The sequence below is a fragment of the Stenella coeruleoalba genome (genome assembly GCF_951394435.1).
Source record: "Stenella coeruleoalba genome assembly, chromosome: 18".
NCBI lineage: Eukaryota > Metazoa > Chordata > Mammalia > Artiodactyla > Delphinidae > Stenella > Stenella coeruleoalba.
Window position 1 is genome coordinate 497,089 of NC_137164.1, and position 17,410 is coordinate 514,498.

The following is a 17,410-nucleotide window of genomic DNA, read 5'->3' on the forward strand; positions in this document are numbered from 1 at the left end:
TTGTTTTGTACACCAAACACAGTACCTGAACTAAAAGAAATGGCGGTTTCACCCACAGCCAGCAAGAAAACAGGTTGTTAGGACTTCATATCAGACCATGTGCAAGTAACAAGACAATGTTCCTAAGGTATTTCAAGCAAACTCTGGATTTTGAGATATCTACGTCCCCAGTATAGATCTCTATTCAAGGAAACAGAATATTCCAATAAACCGGTTAATCCATTTCTAGTACATTAACACACTCATAAATTTTATGGTTAAGAAAATACTTTCATGTTCATACACTGCTGAAATGTACATAGTGACAGGAAAAATTCTCTTATTCAAAAACTCTAAGGCCACATGTGTTTTTCAGACTTTAAAAAGGGTTTAATATACTATTATGATATCTCCAGTAGGATCTATTATGATATCCCAGCAGTACCCAATAATCAACACCATTAATACTTCTGTAGTAAGATGAACATTCACATTCTACGAATATAACACCGGTTTGGCATGACCACAACGTAAAACAGGTCAGGTTTTGCATCATACAGGCTCATGTCAGATCCTGCCGCTAAATGATACTCAAAGCTTTTTGGTCTTCAAGATTGCAACCATGACTTTGTTGAGGACCAACGTGTAGCAAACAATTTTATGTGTGCAAATCCATTTCCAGTAAACTAAACAGAAATATTTATACATGTGTGCAAGAATGTATACACACAGATACAAGACTGTACATTAATTAAAGGCAAAAGGTTGAAGACATTCAATTACAAATGAGGGACAAGGAATACAATACAACCATTACAAAGGCAGATTTGCATTTACTGACATGAAACAATGTCTAAGGTACAGTGTCAGAAAAAAGGCAAGCAAAACAATAGTATTCCTATTGCTGCATCTAAAAACCATTTGTACGAGCAGAGAAGAGAGTATGAGAGTTTCTATCACACTGGGGATAATCTGGGGAGACAAGAGCATTGCCCTTTTTCTTTTGTACACATACGTATCATGTGAGTTTTTTTAAACATGTATTGCCATAACATTTTTAATTTAAAAGATATTTTAAACAAAATTTATAATGTACTTCTCCCTATTGTTAGAGCAATTTTTTTCTGATAAAATGTGAGACTACATTTATATCTGGAGAAAAAATATGGTAAAAAGGTATAAAATCACTTTAAACATTTGCTATTTTTTTCCTTCCATTCCATTGCCTATAGATTCCAGAGTTTCTACTTTATTTTGTGATTACACCACACTGACAATTCCATAATATAAATTTACAGGCAACATATAGGAACATTCCCTACTGTACATATGTTTGCGTTTAATTTCTTTCCTTCCACAAGATGCTTTAACAATTATCTTTATATTTAATGTCTCTTTGGATCAAGGATAATTTCCTAGGTTATATTCACAAATGTAACTAATAAGTAAAGAAGCATGATGAATTTTAACTTCCTTCATGTTATACTTAATTGGAAATTGATAAAACCTCTATTTTACAATTTATTTTAATTGGAAGCCCACTAATTGTCTCATATTTTAATAGGACTTTGAAACCTGAGAGGCTTTAGGCACTAAGCTATGATACGACTGATATAAAAATGTCCTGCTCTTTGTTCCAGTCCAGCACTATGGCCTCCACACCCACCAAAGGCCTCAGTCCATCTGATGATCTTTATACTTTGTCAAATGACATAAAAAGGGAAAGAATGGATGGATGATGGGTAGATGAGTGAGTAGGAAGGAGTAAGGGAAGGAAAGAAGAGAACAAACGAACAAGTACTAAGTGGGCCAGTTACAGCCTGAACCAGCCCATCTAAGCCCTGTCCGCCTTCACTGTCACAGTCTCTGAAGAAGTGACCCACGAAAACCTAACTTATTTGTAGCATTGAAATGAAAACCAGAAAATTTTGTATACTCCAAATTATTTAATTTCTTTCAAATATATTTTCTTAAGCAGTTTTTTCAGTCTCCCAACTAAGGTAAACAGAAAGGCCGTGTCCAGACTCTCTGGCTGTCTCACATGGCAGCCTCCTGAGTCAGACCAACCTCTGCAGGCTGCTGTATTTTTATCTGCTTTCTGCTGCAAGGGCAGGATATATTTGACAATTATTAGTAAGTTCCTAGACACTATTTTTTTCCTTTCCTTCATACATGCTGCAAAATTACTCAATTTTAACACATTATTTACATTTCTTAAATCAGGAAACAATTCTTACAATTAATTTCAAAACAAACTCCACAGGCACAAGAAAAGATTAACAGATTTATCACTGGCTGTATCTGCTAAAATACAGCCAACCATAAAAGTTACGCATCAAATTATCACTTAATTGTTGACATATCTTTATATTGTTAGTACACACTTATCTGAATTTCAAATTGAATCTGATATACCTCTGCAATATTAAATAAGATTAATGGAAGACCATTCGGTGAAAAATTACCAGGTACATAGAATACTTATCACGTCAAGCAACCAATATTTCAATTATTAAACAAGTAACCTATTAAAAATTCCAGTAAGTACTGCGTTCTATTTTGTGCGCTTCACTTTCTTTTTAATAATCTGATCATATTCCAACTAATGTCTGCCTCCCTCCCAGATTACCTAAGTGCCACACCAGCAGAGCTTGTGTCTTTTGTTTTCCATTGTATCCCCAATACATAGAGTCCTCTTTTTCATTTTTTTATTTCCAACTAATTTTAAACTTACAGAAAAGTTGCAGAAATAGTAGAGTTCCTATATCTCCCTCATGCAGCATCCCCTAATATTAACATCTTCCATAACTATAGTACAATTATGAAAACCAAGAATTCACACTGGTACATTGCTACAGTTCAACTCTAGGTCTTACTCAAATTTCACCAGTTTCCCCACTATGTCCTTCTTCTGTTCCAGGACCCTATCCAGAATCTCACATTGCATTTAGTTATTATTTCTCTTTAGTCTCCTCGAGTCTGTAACACTTCAGTGTCTCTTGGTCTTTCATGACCTTGACACTTTTAAAGAGAACTGATTATTTTGTACAGTGTCCTTCAATTTAGGTTTGTCGTAAGTTTTCTCACGACTAGCATAAGGTTATGAAGCTTTGGCAAGAAAACCACAGAAATGACAATGTACACTTCTGGGTGCATCATATCAAGGGGTGCCTGGTGTCCGTGTCTTATTAAGGGTGATACGAACCTAAACGCTTGGTAATGGTGGTATCTGCTGGGTTTCTCCACTTCAAATTTACTATGTTTCCATTTGTACCTCATACAAATTTGAGACTCCACAAATCCTGTATCCCAAGTTTTGTGCAACAACCTTAGCACCTACTGGGAAATCTTGAATGAAACAACTATAGGCGTGCCTCATTTTATTGCCCTTCCCAAAAATTGCATATTGCTTTTGCACACTGAAGTTTTGTGCCAACCCTGTGTTGTCAGATGGTTAGCATTTTTTAGCAAGAAAATATTTTTAATTAAGGTACACACATTGTTTTTTAAGACATCATGCTATTGCACACTTAAAACACTACAGTGTAGTATAAAGGTAACTTTTATATGCACTGCGAAACAAAAAAATTCACTTTATTGCAATATATTGTGCTGGTCTGGAACCAAACCCACAGTATCTCCAAGGTGTGTCTGTATTACTGCAGTATTCACCCATTGGTAATTTTTCTCTCAGACTCATTTCACATTTATTATTTGGAATTCTACTTCTAACAACTAAGGAAGAGTTGTCCATTCTCCCCATTTCTTTACTTACTCATTAAAATAACTTCTATCAGCACAAACTCATGGATATTTACTTTATTCAACAGTGTAAAATCTAATACTATCATTTTTTATTTTGTTGTTGAAATTGTTCCAACTTTGGCCCTTAGGAGCACCTTCAGTTTGGCTCCTGTGTTCTCTCAACATGCCCTAGCATTGTTCAAGTACTTTGCTTCTCTCTGACACAAGATTTGTCAGGCTCATCTTGGACTTTTCAAATCCTGGAATCAACCACTTCTCCAAAAAGCCCTGGTTCCCTTTATTGGAGAATGGTGCTCAGAAACAAAAATCTGGGCATTAGATGAGCTCATTGTTCCTGAGGCATCACTGCTTCTAGATGGACAGGGCTAGGAAATATGTATATATATATATGAACCGATGTACATATACATGTCTATATTTCTGTATCTGTCTAGATTAAATGCCACTCAGTTCATACTGATACTTAGAATCCCCATTAAACATCACAGGAGTCATTTTAATTTTAGCCTTTCTCCCTTCTTTCTTTCTCCAACAATGAGAAACCTGGTTCATACTGATCTGTACTAATATATTCACTTAAAAAAGTATATACATTATTTTCAATAAAGTCTTGATCAAAGAGAGAAAAAAAGTATATACATAAAGTAGTTTCAGAATTGCAAACCTGTATCCCTATGAGAAATACATTTACTAACTAGATTACAGAATTTATATATTATTCTTGCCACTAGCCTATAGTATTCTATAACTGTATCAAGATACAGTTTTCCAAAGTTATTTAGGTTCCTTATTTTCTTCCCCATCTCCTTCCAGTGTGACAATGCTGTCCATTTATATATAATATAGTTAAGTTCATCTGTTATATTTTTATTCCCTACTTTGGGTTCCCCCACATTGATTGTTTTTTTCTTGGTTTGTTTTGTTTTTCTTTTTGTTGACTGAAGTACAGTTGATTTACAATGTTAGTTTCAGGTGTAGAGCAAAGTGATTCACTTATACATATATATTCTTTTTCATATTCTTTTCCATTATGGCTTATTACAGGATATTGAATATAGTTCACTGTGCTATACAGTAGGACCTTGTTGTTTATCCATTCCACATATAGTAGTTTGCACCCCACATTGTTTAGTTTTAATTACTTATTATTTTAGCACACTAGTATAGGGCACTAATTTTAAAAGCCTACTTGTCAAGGATAAATGTAAGAGAAGAAAGCTGGATTCAGGTAGGTTTATATTAGGGGAGAGGAGGTTTCCTTTTCTTTGTACAAGTAGAGGAGACTTTAACACGTTTACATGAAGTGGAAAGAAGCAGCAAGAAAGAAACTGAAAAAGGTCCCTCGTGTAAGAAGTTCATGGCGGGAGTTATTTACATCAGTGGTTCTCAAAATTTAGGATGCACCAGAGTCACCTGGAGGATTTACCAAAGCACAGGTGAATCAGCTTATGATTCGGTAGTTCAGAGGGAAGGCTTGAGACTTTCTAACAATCTCCTAGGTTAGAATGCTGATGCTGCCTGCCAAGTACCATAAATTGAGAATAAGTAGGTTAGAGTAAAATCAGAGAAGTACCAAGACAGAAATACACAAACGTTGGTATAATCAGGTATAAAGTTGGAAGAAAAACACTAAAATATATGGTCTAGTACCTATCTCCTGACCGTGAAGACACTTCAAACTCATTAACAGTTTTTCACTTTATTTCCCATGAGCACCTAACTTCCTGTCACAAGCACTTACTACTTTTACAGCACTTTCAAAACAAAATTTTAAGTTTGCTTTAATCTATAATATCTTTGTTTATAACAATTCCTAATTATGTTTTTGTTTTTTTCTTTTTTTGCGGTACGCGGGCCTCTCACTGTTGTGGCCTCTCCCGTTGCAGAGCGCAGGCTCAGCGGCCACGGCTCACGGGCCCAGCCGCTCCGCAGCATGTGGGATCTTCCCGGACCAGGACACGAGCCTGCGTCCCCTGCATCGGCAGGCGGACTCTCAACCACTGCGCCACCCGGGAAGCCCCTAATTATGACTTTTGAAACTTGTAAGAGTAATACTTATCTCATATTTTACAACTGAATATTGCAGGTACAAGAAAAGCTGTTAATTTTTGTTTCTACATCTTGGATCAACTACTCCCTTAAACTTCCTTACTTAACCTAAAAGATTTTAAGTTGCCCATCACAGTTCTCTATTATGTACTGAGATCTTTAATGCCCATACCCTTTTTACCATGGATTCCAGATATCTTTTTTAAACAAATTATCACAAGTACAAAAATGCTTAACGGCATTCAGAGTAGTATTATACACATGAAAAAAAACTCAGATCAACGCAAATATATCCATCTCTGGAAAAATGGCCCCATAAATCATGGTGCATTCTTACAATAAATTATACGAAACAATGCCTAAGCCCTTTATGTAAGTTCACATTGTCTGCAAAGTGTCCATAATCAGCTATAAAAAACATAGAATAACAAAGATTTATGTTATCTCAAAGATTTATGTTATCTTCTGGAGTAATTCCCTAAATGTGGTCAGAAATCGACAATTTTGGTTTCCTCCCCTGTATTTTCCAAGTTATATAACTTGTTGATAACAGGCATTGGGAGTTTTATTCATAACATACATAATGAAACCTACATATATTCACGTATATGTTATAGTGATGTTCTTTACCTCAGTTGTATTTGCTTCCGTTTTTGCAGCTCTTGGTTTCTGAGTTCTTCTAAGCGTCTGAGTTCCTCTTGACGCCTCATTAAATCTACAAGATATTGATTATAGATTAATATTTTTAGCTTCCCCTTCTGTATTTTTATATTCATAAGCATACAGATTCTCTATGACTGGCAATATATGTAGTAACTTATTCATACTCATGCACCTAGCTTCCCTTTTTGTCTATCACATCATTTTACAATGAAAGATTAAAAGCTGTGTAATAAATTAATATCACTTCTGGGCCCATTTCTTCATGTGTATGAAGAAAATAATAAATCCATCCTTATATTAAGAAATTAAAAAAAAATTAAAATGGGCAGTAACTGTTTTAAAACAGGGTCTAGAACATATTAAAAATAGAATAGTAGCTACATTTTCATTTACATAGTTTTAAACAAATTAGAATTTTTTTCAGCAGCAAGTTCAAAGCCCAAAAAGATGCCTTGGCAACCATCAGCAGAGGGCATGTAAGAACCAGACCAAACAGTACGAATAATGAGATAGGACATGGCATAAAACTCAAAAACATCCCTCCCAACACAATCAGCAGGTTTCCTCCTGCATCAGGTCTGTGTCATATGAAGGAGGGCAATGAGGAGACAGTTCCTGAAAGGGGAAAAGGGCTGAATACTGATATGAACAAGACCACTTTAAACAGGACGAGCATTCCCACTGTCACCAACCCATGTCACATCATCAAGAACAGGGGTTCCATAAACAAAAACAATAAAATATATTTCCAGAAAAAAAAAAGAACAGGGGTTCCACTGCAGAATAAGATAATGAAAGATACATTTGTTCTGCACATCTGAGAAGCAGTGGATAAACTTCCCAAGTATTAAAACTCTTTGTAATATCTTACCAAATTACATGTGCACGCATGCATAAAATATATATATACACATATACAGATATATGAATACCCTGAATAACACAAGTATTGGTTGTTTTTATTTTCTTTTTCTAAAATCATGTTACCTGAAATTTCTAAAATAAACATATATTATCTTAATTGAATGTTTCTTAATAAATTGCTATATTCAGAATTCACTTAACGTAATACTTAACAGTTAAAGTTAATATTTCATGTGCCAATAACTCTAAACATCTTAACCATAACAACACAGGCATAATTATAACAAGGTATTATCCTCCCTACAGATTGAATTATGTATTAATTATGTCAAAGAAAAAAGATCCAGACAGATTATAAATGTGTTCTAGCCATCCAGCCACTACATGGTTCAACTGGGATGTATAGCCAAATCTATCCTTATTCCAAAGCTCTTTCCAAAATGCCAGCATTGCAAACCTGGCTGTTCAGCCTCAACTGAGAAATTTAAAAAAAAAATTTTTTTAAAGATTTTCGGACTCTGCTCAGGAAAGTCTGCTTTGGTATATGGGATAGGAACCAGGCGATTCTGATAACATGCCAGTTGAGAAAACATTTAGCTATCTTAAAACCCAAACATGACTACAATTAAGTTCAAATATTTTTACCATTAGCCGTCAACCTTGACTGCTCATTAGAATTACTTAAGTACCTTTTAGCCATAGACCAATTAAATCAAATCTCTTGGGATGTGGACCAACTATGAGTATTTTTTTTTTGAAGCTCCCTAGATGACTCCATTCTGCAACCAACATTGAGACCCATAACTATCATATAATTTCTATAGCTGGCGAGACTTGTAAAGACCAAAAATATACAATCTATTTCTATTCCTAAGGGGAAATGCTTCAATAAGCCAAAGCATGGGAAGTATCTTACTATCATTAATTACCCAAGAAAGTCAATACAGTGCATCCTGTAACAGTTTTATTATTGATTTTGTAGGTTAGTTGTTCTTAAATCAGGGGCACATATAGTAATAAATGTAAAATTACATTTTCTTCCATGAAAAGGAATAAGAAAAGAACATGAATGTTTTCTGACAACTGGATCTTCTCCTTTTAAGCTGGGCCAGTTAAGACAGGTGCTTTAACCTCTCAGATCGTGCTTTCTCACCAGTAACATGGGTATAATAATTAGCTCAAAGGATCTGACAATCAAATTATCAGATAAGCACATTATCTAACAGTCATGAGGAGCACTATCAACTTAAAACAGAACTACCATTTTACATCTTCCAAATTATTTCCTTTAAGTTGCTAATATCCAGGGTTCCTGAAATTTCACTAAAGCTTATATATTTGTATACTGCCATGATAATATTCTTCTGGAGGAAAATATTACCCAAAAAACAGGTAACCTGAGGTGCTTTTTATCCTTTAACCCAGTAAATCACACTCATAGGAATTTTTCTTATAAAAATAATCCAGGGAATTCCCTGGCAGTCCAGTGGTTAGGACTTGGTGCTTCCACTGCAGGGGCCCAGGTTCAACCCTGCCGGGGAAGTAAGATCCTACAAGTCGCACACGGCCAAAAAAAAAACAAATCCAAAGGCATCCACAGACATAAAGTATCAGCTGCAGCACTACTCACTAACAGACCAAATAATATTTAAAACTGTGTACCTAACAAACACAAAAGACATAAAACTGTATCTATAATTGCAGTATATCATAAACACGGGTATACAGCAAAAAGGGAATAGAGGGGAATATGGACAAACTTTAAGTCTGATTTGCTAGACTGTAGGAAAGTGTTCTCTCAATGTAATATCCTTCAAGTCATGAAGACTAAACATATGCTCTCTGATCTAACACAGCTCCTTCCTAGAAATATAAGAACTGAATCTATAGATTGAAAGGGCACATCTGGTCCCAAGAAAAGTATGATGGTGTACAATAAGATACATCTGGAATATAAGACTGGACAGATGGAAAGATGTAATAAAACAAGTATAGTAAAATGTTAGTAACAAAATCTAAGTATTAAATACCTTAAAATTCTTTGAACTTTTTTTTTTTTTTTTTGGCCACATCATGCAGCTTGTGGGATCTGTTCCCCAACCAGGGATCCAACACATGCCCTCTGCAATGGAAGCGCAGAGTCCTAACAACTGGACCACCAGGGATTTCCCCTCTTTCAACATTTTTATGTTTAAAATTTCTCATAACAAAATGTTTGGGCGGAAAACATATCCTGGATAAGTTACTGAACCTTAAAAGAATTCACATGGAAGCCTGTTAAAAGGATCAAGTCACAAGAAGGGAAAAAAATCCAGGTTTATCTCAGACTTTCCCACAGAAACATACTATCAAGTACTTAAGAAAGGGGAGAAAGAAGCATGAATTTTACACCATTCAAGAGAGGGTTTAAAGTATAAGATCATGAGGACTTCTCTGGTGGCGCAATGGTTAAGAATCCGCCTGCCAATGCAGGGGACATGGGCTTGAGCCCTGGTCCAGGAAGACCCCACATGCCACGGAGCAACTAAGCCTGTACGCCACAACTACTGAGCCTGCGCTCTAGAGCCCACAAGTCACAACTACTGAAGCCTGCATGCCTAGAGCCCATGCTCGGCAACAAGGGAAGCGACCGCAGTGAGAAGCTCGTGCACCGCAACAAAGAGTAGCCCCCGCTAGCAGCAACTAGAGAAAGCCCGCGCGCAGCAAGGAAGACCCTACGCAGCCAAAAATAAATTAATTTTTTTAAAAAGTACAAGACCATGGATGTTTTAGAAGATGCAGGAACACTGTTTCTGTGAACCTTCTGACAGAAATCACAAGGATAAACATCAGAGAATCAAGTGATGAACAGAAAAGTCATGACTCAACATATTTAAAATAGGGCTGAGAGAATTATGTGAGAAACATGTGAGAACTACGGTTAAGGAACATTAAAAAGAAAACAGGGTCTCAAAGACACATTTGCACTTCCATTGTCCGTTGCACTATTCACAACAGCCAAGGTAATGGAAACAAACTAATGTCTATCAACAAATGAATGGATAAAGATGTGGTTGTGTACATACAGATACATAATGTACACACACAAAAAATGCGGTATACAGAAATATAGACACACACATTGGAATATTATTCAACCATCAGAAAAGGAAATCCTGGGCTTCCCTGGTGGCGCAGTGGTTGAGAGTCCGCCTGCCAATGCAGGGGACACGGGTTCGTGTCCCGGTATGGGAGGATGCCACGGAGCGGCTAGGCCCGAGAGCCATGGCAGTTGAGCCTGCGTGCCCGGAGCCTGTGCTCTGCAACGGAAGAGGCCACAACAGTGAGAGGCCCGCGTACCACAAAAAAAAACAAAAAACAAAAAACAGATAGTGAAGCAAAAAAATAACCTGTATTAAGTATAATGGGATTTGGATCTAGAAAGGACTACATAAACAGCAGTAAAATAGAAATGAAGCAATTGTTAAAAGGAACTGGTGTGTCCAGTAAGAATCAACATTTACAAAAATTTGCTAAGATATATACATATTGACTGCAACACTGTTTTTACTAACAAGCTGGAAAGAGAACTAGACATCAATTAAAAGAGGATAAGCAGGGCTTCCCTGGTGGCACAGTGGTTGAGTCCGCCTGCCGATGCAGGGGACATGGGCTCGAGCCCCGGTCCGGGAAGATCCCACATGCCGCGAAGCGGCTGGGCCCGTGAGCCATGGCCGCTGAGTCTGCGCGTCCAGAGCCTGTGCTCCACAATGGGAGAGGCCACAACAGTGAGAGGCCCGCATACCGCAAAAAAAAAAGAGGATGAGCAAAACTAATTATAGCCATTTAACAGAGTATCATTAAGCCATTTAAAAAATGAAGCAGATCTATACGTACACACTTATACAGAAAGTAAAATAGCAAGGAGCAAAAAAGATCTTCTTGGTTATAAATAAATACACACACACACACACATCTACTGACATATGCATGATTTTTTTTCATTAAAGGATACAGAAGAAACTTAAAATACAGAAGAAACAGTGACTCCTATAAGAAAGTAGAAGGCGGGGCCAGGGAAAAGGACAGTTTTCTGTGCTGTCTGAGCTTTCCATTTCCAAGATAGGTGAACTAGAAAGCCCTGTGTCTCTGCAGAGCCAAAGAACTAAGATTACTTCAAGTTGCTCCCCAACCTGAATACACCCTTAGAAGCGCTCGATAAAATATAAAATTGTAGAACAAAAGAGAAGATTGTAAATTTTTTTTTTTTTAAACAAACTAACACTGAAACGAATTTATCACCTGCAGACTTTTGCTGAAATACAGGATGTACTTCAGGAGAAGTAAACCCAGAAGCAAGGACTAAGATACAATAAGCAATGTGCTTTTCTAATATTATAAACCAAAAACTGTTAACATGGGTTATAAATAAGCACACAAAAAGCAATAAAATGAAAGCTCATAGGAAATAACTACAAAATTACTCTGCTTCAAAAGTCAAAACTCCCTTAGGGGTGAGGCAAAGTTTTCTAAGAGCTCACAAGAGCTCTACGAGGCCTAAAGAAATGTTGTTCTTTGTCATCACTACATCCTCAGTACCTCACATGGTGTCTTCTACAACCAACATTCAATATGGGTTCAAGTAATGACTGTTACACTACTGCCTGTTAGTAGCAGCAACAAATATCTTTCAGCACAAATGCTTACACATCTAATCAATGTTTTTTCCTAACTATGGCATGACCATAGATAGCAGGAAAATAAAGTGGCAAAGTGCATGGCAGGCTAAGAGCTGAGAACAATTCATACTCGACAGAAGTGCTAGAGCAACCATGAGGCCTGGGAAATTAAAATTTTTTTAATTTCCCAGTAGATTCGATTCTGGTGTGTAGCCGTTTTTTTTTTTTTTTTTTTTTGGCCATGAGGGGCAGCATGAGGGATCTTAGTTCCCCGACCGGGTATTGAACCCGGGCCCCCTGTAGTGGAAGAGCAGAGTCTTAACCACTGGACCACCAGGGAAGTCCCTGGCCAAATTTTTGAATCATAAAATCTAAGGCTGGATAAACTTGAAGCTCTCTCTTCCAGGTCTAAGCAGCCTATGATTCTAAAACTTTATCTTAGATAACAATTTTCAAATTTCTGCAAGAGACCTAGTATAAACGTAACTAGTTTAAGCATATTAGTATATGATATGAATGACTTCAATTTTATTAGAAAAAGAGTATTTTACAGTTTATAGAAACGCTAGGTTTAGGGTCCAAATGAAACCAGAAATGTCTGACTAGTTTCTAGCGTTTGCTGAGTTTGTTTTAACTTATTTAGCATCAACGCAGTTATTCAGTGACTTGACCGTAATTGCTCAATTGCTCAATAAACATTTACTGAACAGTTAAAAAAAAAAAAAAACTAACCTGGATTTTACCCAAAAGGAAATGAGAATCTACCAAAAAGATTTACAGATGAATGATGATCAAATTTTCACCTTTTAAAGAAATACTGGCTCTAGTATAAAGAATACTTTAGGGACTTCCCTGGTGGCACAATGGTTAAGAATCCGCCTGCCAATGCAGCAACTACTGAGCCTGCGCTCTAGAGCCCGCAAGCCACAACTACTGAGCCCATGTGCCACAACTACCGAAGCCCGCGTGCCTAGAGCCCGTGCTCCGCAACAAGAGAAGCCACCGCAGTGAGAAGCCCACGCACCACAATGAAGAGTAGCCCCCACTCATCACAACGACGGAAAGCCCACGTGCGGCAACGAAGACCCAACGCAGCCATAAATAAATAAATTTATTTTTTAAAAAAAGAAGTCTGCTGCAGAAATTGGGCAGCTGTCTGTGGCGCCATGACCTCTGGGGGCAGTCAAGAGAAGGTACACAGAACTTTACTGAAGTGCTAAGTTAAAAAAACAAGTGCAAAAAATTTAAGAGCAAAATAGAAAGCAATCAGATGCTTTATTTTAAGAAATACAAAATTTTGGGAATTCCCTGGGGATCCAGTGGTTAGGACTGCGTGCTTCCACTGCAGGGGGCACCGGCTGGATCCCTGGTCAGGGAACGAAGATCCCACAAGCTGCACAGCATGGCCAAAATAAATAAATAAATAATTTTTAAAAAAAGAAATCCAAAATTTTACAGATAATGGAAAAGATGAGTAATAGGAAGAACCAGAAAAAGTTATTTGGAGAATTAACAGGAAAGAAGAAAGGGTAGAGATAAACAATATAGACAGGGATAAAAAGAAACCTAGAAACAGGAATGGGAAGAAGTAAGCTTCTGAGATATATTTAAGCAGCTTGACATGTTAGGTATCTGACCAATGAATGCGAGTAAATGTTATGTTATGTATAACACCTGTTATGAGTGCTCTTAAAAATTCAGTTAGCTATGCCTCAAGTGTTTAAAATGTTCTTGCCAAATACTCAGAATTTAGTATTCCTGAATTCCCATACCCAACAGCACACATGAATCTTTTTCATCTCTGCCAAGGAATATCCATCTGTAAATCTTTTGACATGTAGTAAGAATCCTAAATAGCCAGCATTTGCCATAATTCTTCTTTCCACCAAACAAAATCTTGATATGTGACTTTATGCCACAACTACATACCAAGAATCACCCCACTGGGCTTCTCTTTGCCAGCAGAAGCATGTACTCACTTCTGGCAAAAGTTAACAACCTTAATCACCTCCAACAATACTATTTATGTAGGTAACTTATTTTTAGTAAGTTTTTTTTCCTAAGGAAGTTCTCTCAGAGAAGTGAAATGTTTCTTTCTAGCATTTTCAGTTTCAACTGTCTCTAAATCCCTAACTAGCGACTTAGTAATAGGTGTCAACGGGGACACCTACACGGAAACGCGTCTTACCTTGCCGCATGAGCATCAGCTGGTGCTCGTGCCGGGCCGCTTCCATTTCCGCCTCCAGTTTCTCTTTGGCTTCTCGGATGTTTCTATCAACCTGCTCGCGCTGCTGCTTCTCCATTTCATCCAGAGCCTTCCAGCGAGATGCATACTCAAATTCAAATGTCCCAGGCTGAGCAAAACGCGGCGGCTGTTCTCTTTCCCTAAGTTTACAAGGAAAGACACACAGAAATGTTATGTTTCAAAGGTAAAATGACATGTAAGAACAACAAACACTACCATTCACTGAGCTATTACAATGTTCATGGCACTGTTGACAAGTACCCTCCGTGAAATATATCACGGCAACATTGTCAAGCAGGTTTTAACAAGCCTAAGTTTGAGAAACTGCCCAAAGATGCCCAACTAATTAGTAAGGGCACCAGGATTCAAACCTAGGCAATCTGATGCTACAATCTGCATTCCCCTAATTAACAACTCCAATAAGGCCTTCCTGGTTTTCACTCAACAATTTTATATAAGGTAGTCTGCAACATATGACTCAAGTGTCCCTTAAGTTAATTGGCTGAAGTCAGATTTTTCTCTCTAAAAGTATAACTTTTAGGGATAGTAATACAAGCAGATACAGTTAACTGTTATGTACCAGGTTCACTGGCTAGGCCAAAAACTGTAGGCCTAATTTACTACAACTGGCTTAATACTTGTTTGCCTTGCTAGACTATAAACTCAATGAGTACATGAAATTTCTATTAACCACTGTAACTAAGTACCTAGACATACCTAGCACATTTAGTATTTATTTCTTTGAATGAATGAATAAATGACCGAAAAAATTTAAGACCTGTGAATGTACCTGACAGTCAAAGAAATTCTTCAGTTATTCAAAAGTACTGATAAGAACATAATTCTCACTCATCAATAAAAGTACAGATGGCATGCAATCACAAATTTTAACTTTTATTTTGGGGTGGGGAGGGGAAGATGGTGGATGGGACAAAGTTGGGAGATAAAGGGAGAGGTTGTCACAGAGGGAAAATGTAGTGACAAGAAACAGCTGTGGGACTTCCCTGGTGGCACAGTGGTGAAGAATCCTCCTGCCAATGCAGGGAACATGGGATGGAGTCCTGGTCCAGGAAGACCCCACGTACCGTGGAACAACTAAGTCCATGCACCACAGCTACTGAGCCTGCGTTCTAGAGCCTGCAAGCCACAACTACTGAAGCCCGCGTGCCTAGAGCCCGTGCTCCACAACAAGAGAAGCCGCCGCAATGAGAAGCCCCCACACGGCAATGTAGAGTAGCACCCGCTCGCCACAACTAGAGAAAGCCCACGTGCAGCAACAAAGAACCAACGCAGCCAAAGATAAGTAATTAAATTTATTTTAAAAATAATAATAAGAGGCACCCATATTTGTCATTTAAATCAACTACAAGGAAAAACATCCATCTGCACTAAAATCAAGGAATGCTCATTAAAACATGCATAAAATGTCATCTTGAGCCTACACTATCAAATCTTAACATCATAACATCCATCTTCTGTCAGGACAAAGAAAAATACTTTTATACATACACTCATAAGTATAAATTGGTATAGTATTTGGGGAGAACCATCTGGCAGTATTAATCACAGTTAAATATGCATACCCTTTGATCTAAGCCATCATACCTCACTTTCTTGGTTTTAAATGGTATTTCTCACTACTTCATATGTTTTATAATCTTTGGTTCATTAATTATTGTATAGCCCCACCATGAGAAACGTTAAGCATTGTGAGGGCAAAAACAGTTCTAAGTTGCACTGGCAGGACCAAGAACAGTGCCTAGCACAAAGGCATTCCAATATTTGTTGAACTCATGCATGCAAATATTACAGGTTTTTTGTTTTTTTCTTTTGGGCCACTCCATGCAGCATGTGGGATCTTAGTTCCCCAACCAGAGATGATCAAACCCACACCTCCTGCTTTGTAAGCACAGAGTCTTAACCACTGGACCGCCAGGGAAGTCCATTACAGTTTTATTTACTATAATAAATGAGTGACTGGTTAAGAACAATACAACATATTCATACAGGCCACTTATGCAAAAATATCTGAATCACACTGAGTGAAAAGTAATTCAAAAAGAATAACATATAACATTTTGAAAACAGGCTATTTTTCTTTTTCATCTTTAAGAAAAATTCTTAACTCTTTGCCAAGTTATTTAACTAGAACCTTCTCCACTCCACCCCTGCCAAAACGTCTCCTAACTCATGGCACTTCCCTGGTGGTCCAGTGGTTAAGACTCCACCTTGCAGTGCAGGGGACGCCGGTTCAATCCCTGGTCGGGGAACTAGGATACCACATGCCACGGGGCAAGAAGCCCACGTGCCACAACTAGAGAGCCTGCGTGCCACAACTACAGAGTCCACACACTCTGGAGCCCACGGGCTCTGGAGCCCATGCACCACAACTATAAAGAAGCCCGCACACCACAACGAGACCCCATGTGCTGCTACTAAGACCCAAGCAGCCATAAATAAATAAATAAATAAATATTTCAAAAAGTCTCCTAACTCTTAATTCATAATACACCTGAAGCATACTAAATACAGAAATTTACATATCTAAAATTCTTTGTTGGGGCTTCCCCGGTGGTGCAGTGGATAAGACTCCATGTTCCCAATGCAGGGGGCCCAGGTTCGATCCCTGGTCAGGGAACTAGATCCCACATGCATGCCACAACTAAGAGTTCACATGCCACAACTAAGGAGCCCACATGACATAACTAAGGAGCTGCCGAGAAGCAACTAAAAGAGCCCATGAGCCGCAACTAAAGAGCCCACCTGCCACAACTAAGAGCCGGTGCAACCAAATAAATAATAAATAAATATCAAAAAAAGAAAATTCAGGGCTTCTCTGGTGGCACAGTGGTTGAGAGTCTGCCTGCCGATGCAGGGGACGCGGGTTCGTGCCCTGGTCCGGGAAGATCCCACATGCCGCGGAGCGGCTGGGCCCATGAGCTATGGCCACTGAGCCTGTGCGTCTGGAGCCTGTGTTCCACAACGGGAGAGGCCACAACAGTGAGAGGCCCGTGTACCGCAAAAAAAAAAACCATTGTTTCTCTGGCATAAATACTACTGACAGTATCCTCTTACCTACCCCATCCATGCCCCAGTTGTAAAAGTTGAGACTTCGAAGTCAAGTTAACATTTTACCAATATACACAAGAAAACTAGCATTCCATGTAGACCAGCCCACTCTACTAAC

General features: G+C 38.0%; 1 protein-coding gene across 4 annotated transcripts in view; it reads right to left on the minus strand.

Moving 5' to 3' along the window:
- Positions 1-17,410, minus strand: part of PSPC1 (paraspeckle component 1) — a 92,803-nt gene that overhangs the window by 61,932 nt on the left and 13,461 nt on the right. For all 4 annotated transcript variants that reach the window (XR_013824918.1, XR_013824919.1, XR_013824920.1 and 1 more), the window contains exons 4-5: positions 14,167-14,363; positions 6,424-6,508 (exon numbers count right to left, since the gene is read on the minus strand). Coding sequence is in view for 1 of the 4 variants with exons in the window: in XM_079903360.1 (XP_079759486.1) it covers positions 6,424-6,508; positions 14,167-14,363 (282 nt within the window). In the remaining 3 variants the exon portion in view is untranslated. The remainder of the gene's footprint in view (positions 1-6,423; positions 6,509-14,166; positions 14,364-17,410) is intronic.